This window comes from Bombus impatiens, unplaced genomic scaffold (assembly GCF_000188095.3).
Source record: "Bombus impatiens unplaced genomic scaffold, BIMP_2.2 scf_2073, whole genome shotgun sequence".
Taxonomy (NCBI): domain Eukaryota; kingdom Metazoa; phylum Arthropoda; class Insecta; order Hymenoptera; family Apidae; genus Bombus; species Bombus impatiens.
This window is the reverse complement of record NT_178492.1, coordinates 1,353-6,212: the sequence shown is the minus strand read 5'-3', so window position 1 is coordinate 6,212 and position 4,860 is coordinate 1,353. Positions and strand designations below refer to the sequence as shown.

Genomic DNA, 4,860 nt, shown 5'->3' with positions numbered 1-4,860 from the left:
ATGCCCAGGTTTAAATTTCTGTATGCGTTATGAAAAATATTGCTGCTATGAGTTTATATACAAAATTTTTCCGCACACGGTTATAACGAGGCACAGATACGCGTGTGCGTTTACCCGCGTGTATATATATTCTTATACAAATTTGCAACATAGTGAAAGGAAGGAATTTTGCATATGTCCCTTACTGCCCGAACAGCATCGGGACAGTAGTTCTAGTATAGTCTAGCGTAGAAAATTCGTTGAGCAGCCTGTATAGCTGAAACGTATCGTAATGACGTTACGCATCGACTCTAAAGTCTCGTGAAATGACGTCAGTATATCAATATATACTTAATATATACCCAATGGCTTTGCCTACCAATTAAGAAAATAATATTACTTTCTGCATCGATGCAAGCCAATATACACCATAAAAGATCAAAAAACGTTGATGCGTTCATCGTATCAGTGTTTCAGCGTATGTAAGCACCGTTGACAGTCACGTTTTCCTTCCGTTTGACCAGTTACTACCATTGACTGTTTCTCACACCGGTTACTGATCGCGATTGATTCTACAATATTTTCCATCGAATTGAATACAAATATTTCTACTTTAAACAATTCATGGTGATTTTTGTAAACTTTTTGAGTTGTTTTTTTATATTTTCAAATGATATTGAATTTTTAGAGATTTGCATGGCGTTTTTTGCTCTGTCGTATATTTCATTTCTCATTTATAATATACAATTTGTTAAACATGTAGAAGAACCGCTCGTTGCTTCGTGCCAATTTGTTACCTGGAAAAATACATTCATGAAATAACGTTAAACAACCATGCTAAAAATATCGTATGCGAATCTGATTTTTCTTACATTTGAATATAATTGAGAGTTCAATATAATCCACTTCGCTACACAATAGTTTGAAAATATCGATCGGCCATATCCTATGATAAGTGTTAGTAGTTGAGGAAAAGTTTCGTTGCAATTCTAATGAAGCTGTAAATTTACACAAAATTTACAATAGTGAAAGGGAGGAATTTTGCATATGTCCCTTACTGCCCGAACAGCATCGGGACAGTAGTTCTAGTATAGTCTAGCGTAGAAAATTCGTTGAGCAGCCTGTATAGCTGAAACGTATCGTAATGACGTTACGCATCGACTCTAAAGTCTCGTGAAATGACGTCAGTATATCAATATATACTTAATATATACCCAATGGCTTTGCCTACCAATTAAGAAAATAATATTACTTTCTGCATCGATGCAAGCCAATATACACCATAAAAGATCAAAAAACGTTGATGCGTTCATCGTATCAGTGTTTCAGCGTATGTAAGCACCGTTGACAGTCACGTTTTCCTTCCGTTTGACCAGTTACTACCATTGACTGTTTCTCACACCGGTTACTGATCGCGATTGATTCTACAATATTTTCCATCGAATTGAATACAAATATTTCTACTTTAAACAATTCATGGTGATTTTTGTAAACTTTTTGAGTTGTTTTTTTATATTTTCAAATGATATTGAATTTTTAGAGATTTGCATGGCGTTTTTTGCTCTGTCGTATATTTCATTTCTCATTTATAATATACAATTTGTTAAACATGTAGAAGAACCGCTCGTTGCTTCGTGCCAATTTGTTACCTGGAAAAATACATTCATGAAATAACGTTAAACAACCATGCTAAAAATATCGTATGCGAATCTGATTTTTCTTACATTTGAATATAATTGAGAGTTCAATATAATCCACTTCGCTACACAATAGTTTGAAAATATCGATCGGCCATATCCTATGATAAGTGTTAGTAGTTGAGGAAAAGTTTCGTTGCAATTCTAATGAAGCTGTAAATTTACACAAAATTTACACCTCTCTTCTTATGTATGTAGTATTCTGGATTTGTGCAGTTATGTTTTTCATGTTTTTAATGGTAGAACCTGGCTAACTCATAAATATGACGTCATAAATCGTTCTTTCTACTATCTAGTTTTGTAGCTCTATACATAGCTTTCTATCCAATCCATGATATTTATGGCACGATTGGCTTCAATTACTAGACTAGGACTGTTTCATAGATTTTTCGTTTTTCAGAATGTTACGTTAGGTTTGTATATTTTTTTCAGCCTTCTGACTATGCAATAAGAATAAAAGAAGAGCCAATAGATCCGGAGATCTGCGATGATTTGTCGCCAGTTGATACGAATACAGGGAATGAAAATGAAACAGCGACGTTTAAAGGTAAATCTTCGGATAACGTTTATTCTGAATATGAAGAATCCGCGTTTCCTCAAGAAAGTACGTATCTAGATAATAAGAAATCGGATCCTGATAAACGAAAAAGTAAACATAAAGTACCTTCAAACAACAGAAGAAGTTGCAACGTTTGTTTGTTAACTTTTCGAACTAAATATTCATTTGATCAGCATGACAAATTATATACCTGTAATGTATTTAAGTGTAATAATTGCACTGCAATTTTCACTATGCATATTTACTTGATACGTCATTTAAAGAGGCAATGTCGTACGAAACAATTGTCTGGATATAGATGTAATTTTTGTAGCCGAAGGTTTTCCTATAAAAGACATATCCAATCTCATTTATTCCATGCGCATGGAAACGCAATATTTTCTGGTGAAAGCAAAATCACGAAAACATCTCCTGAATCGTTAGGAAAGTCGAATCATTCGGATGGTATAGCCATGGCAGAATCAAATACTTCACACAGTCCCTGCCCAAAAAACGTAGATAGCTCAAAAAATATATCTTTGATACCATCTAATAGTTTAAACAGTACACCCACCAAGGGTTCGAGCAGCAATATCAAGTCTACGCACCCGAAATGGTTAAACGATTCGCATGGTACACCTTCGAAAAGGATGAAGCAGACCGTCCTTACAGACTTCATATCGACGTACAAAGACAAACCGAATGACAAATGGGTTAGCCCGGAAAATTTTATCGATACGGAGAATATTCCTGTTAATGCGAGTATTATTCCAACTTCAACGCTTGACACATTTAGTAACAAGACATCAAGGGCTGCAGAAGTTATTCAGGTGTCTACTTCTGTTGAGCGAATCGAATCTTCTGTTAGGAAACGACCATTTGTTCAAACTCATGTGAATATAAAAACAATGATATCTTTATTAAGGAATGAAATAAAAGCTGAACCTGGAAGCTCTAATACCTCGCACAGTACGCCTTACAACCTTAGGTCAGTGAAAAGACCTTCTTTATATGATTTCTACGATTTATTGCAGTTTGAGACCTTTGGAAGATCAAGACAATCTTTTAAAAGAAACAAGTTCCCCTATATATTTGACCAAAGTAGAAGATCTGCACCTGAAGCCAAGTATAAAGAATGCGTGGTCCGTTTGGAGAAATGCGACAAATTCTTGGAGCCTACTAGTTTTGTGTCAAGCGAAGACGAAGACGAAAACGAAAAGGAAAACGAAAACGAAGATGCTTTCAAGCAAGCAGTATTGAAAAATGTGAAAGAGGAATTTGAAGGTTTTCCTGAAACAAGCTCGACATGTAACTTGACTTTGAAAGCTGACACGATTGCGTCAAAGCGATTCAGTGAATTTGTAAAGTCTTTCGCTGATAGATTAATCGTACCTCAACAACAATCGGTTGAATTTCAGAAGAACTTTAAAGTCTATCAGCAAAAAATAATTCAATGTCATATTTGTAAAAAATCGTTTTCTTCGAAGCAGAACCTGCACGAGCACATGAAATTGTTCCATACGATTTACATTTCGAGCATATGCAACGCGCGTTAGACGTCCATGAATAAGTTACTAACTCATTATCTACGTCAGCATATTGTGTTTAAACGAAGGGAATGTTGCGTGTGTTATGAGAAGTTTGACACGTCGGCATTGTTGAAACGACACATGATTTTGCACTGTTTGAAGATCATAAGATCAAAAAAGGACGCTTCACCGGTTGGTGTTGAAATAAATTACAATGCATTCAAGAAACAACACAAATGCAAAGGTTGTCGCAAACGATTTTGGCTATACTCGTGTTTGAAACAACACGAGAATGTATGTCGTCGAATGAAAGTCTTAAGAAATAAACAACGTGTACCTTATGTAAACCACTTGTCTCGGTCCTTGAAAGAACCAAGTGACATGGCACTCGACACAGTCGCCTGATTTGGAACAAATGTCGGACGTTTCGTGTGGGACGACAAGATCTTTGGAAAATTATTTGATTACGAGTACGCCTATTACGGATTATACTTTCTCTTCGTCATTCGGTACATCTGCAAAGCACAGAAGGTTACTTAATGGGATTGCATGCGTAAAGGGTCACCAAGCGGACAAGATGAATAGAACAAAGTTTCCTTGCACTACTTGTGGAACACAATTCTGAACACTTAAAAATTTGTGCATACACGAGCGCACCTATCGCCAAACAGCCACAGAAAAGTGTAACGTTTGTAACACGATGTTTTCCACTAAAAGATTCTTACAGTTTCACATGCTTGCTACTCATGCGCCTTCGTGTTCGGTGAACTACAAATTCTTTTGTAAGTTCTGCGATCAAGGATTTGTCAAGAAACAGAGTCTTCAAATTCACGAACGACACTTACATATTGAGCAAGATTCTAGGCTGGTGATGAATTCCGATTGCGCTGTGGAAGATAAACCAATCTGTAATATATGCCATTTTTATTCGAATCCTACGAACGTTTAGTCGAGCATAACACGTATTATTACAAGGGTAATGATTTTTTATGCGCAATATGTGGTAAGTCGTTTCAAGGAATGTACAAGTTTTATCATCACAACAAGTTGGAGCATTATCCGGACGAACCATCGAAATTGTACCCTTACAAATGCGATACTTGTAACGAAGGCTTCA

The 4,860-nt window shown here is 36.0% G+C and overlaps 1 protein-coding gene across 1 annotated transcript in view; it reads left to right on the top strand.

The window, feature by feature from the left end:
• Positions 1-2,108: 2,108 nt before the first annotated feature.
• LOC105681791 (zinc finger protein 551-like) overlaps positions 2,109-4,860 on the top strand; it is a gene marked incomplete at its 5' end in the record, with an annotated part of 4,093 nt that continues 1,341 nt past the window's right edge. Inside the window, 3 exon segments of the mRNA XM_033324266.1 lie at positions 2,109-4,139; positions 4,372-4,666; positions 4,669-4,854. Coding sequence (XP_033180157.1) covers positions 2,109-4,139; positions 4,372-4,666; positions 4,669-4,854 — 2,512 coding nt within the window.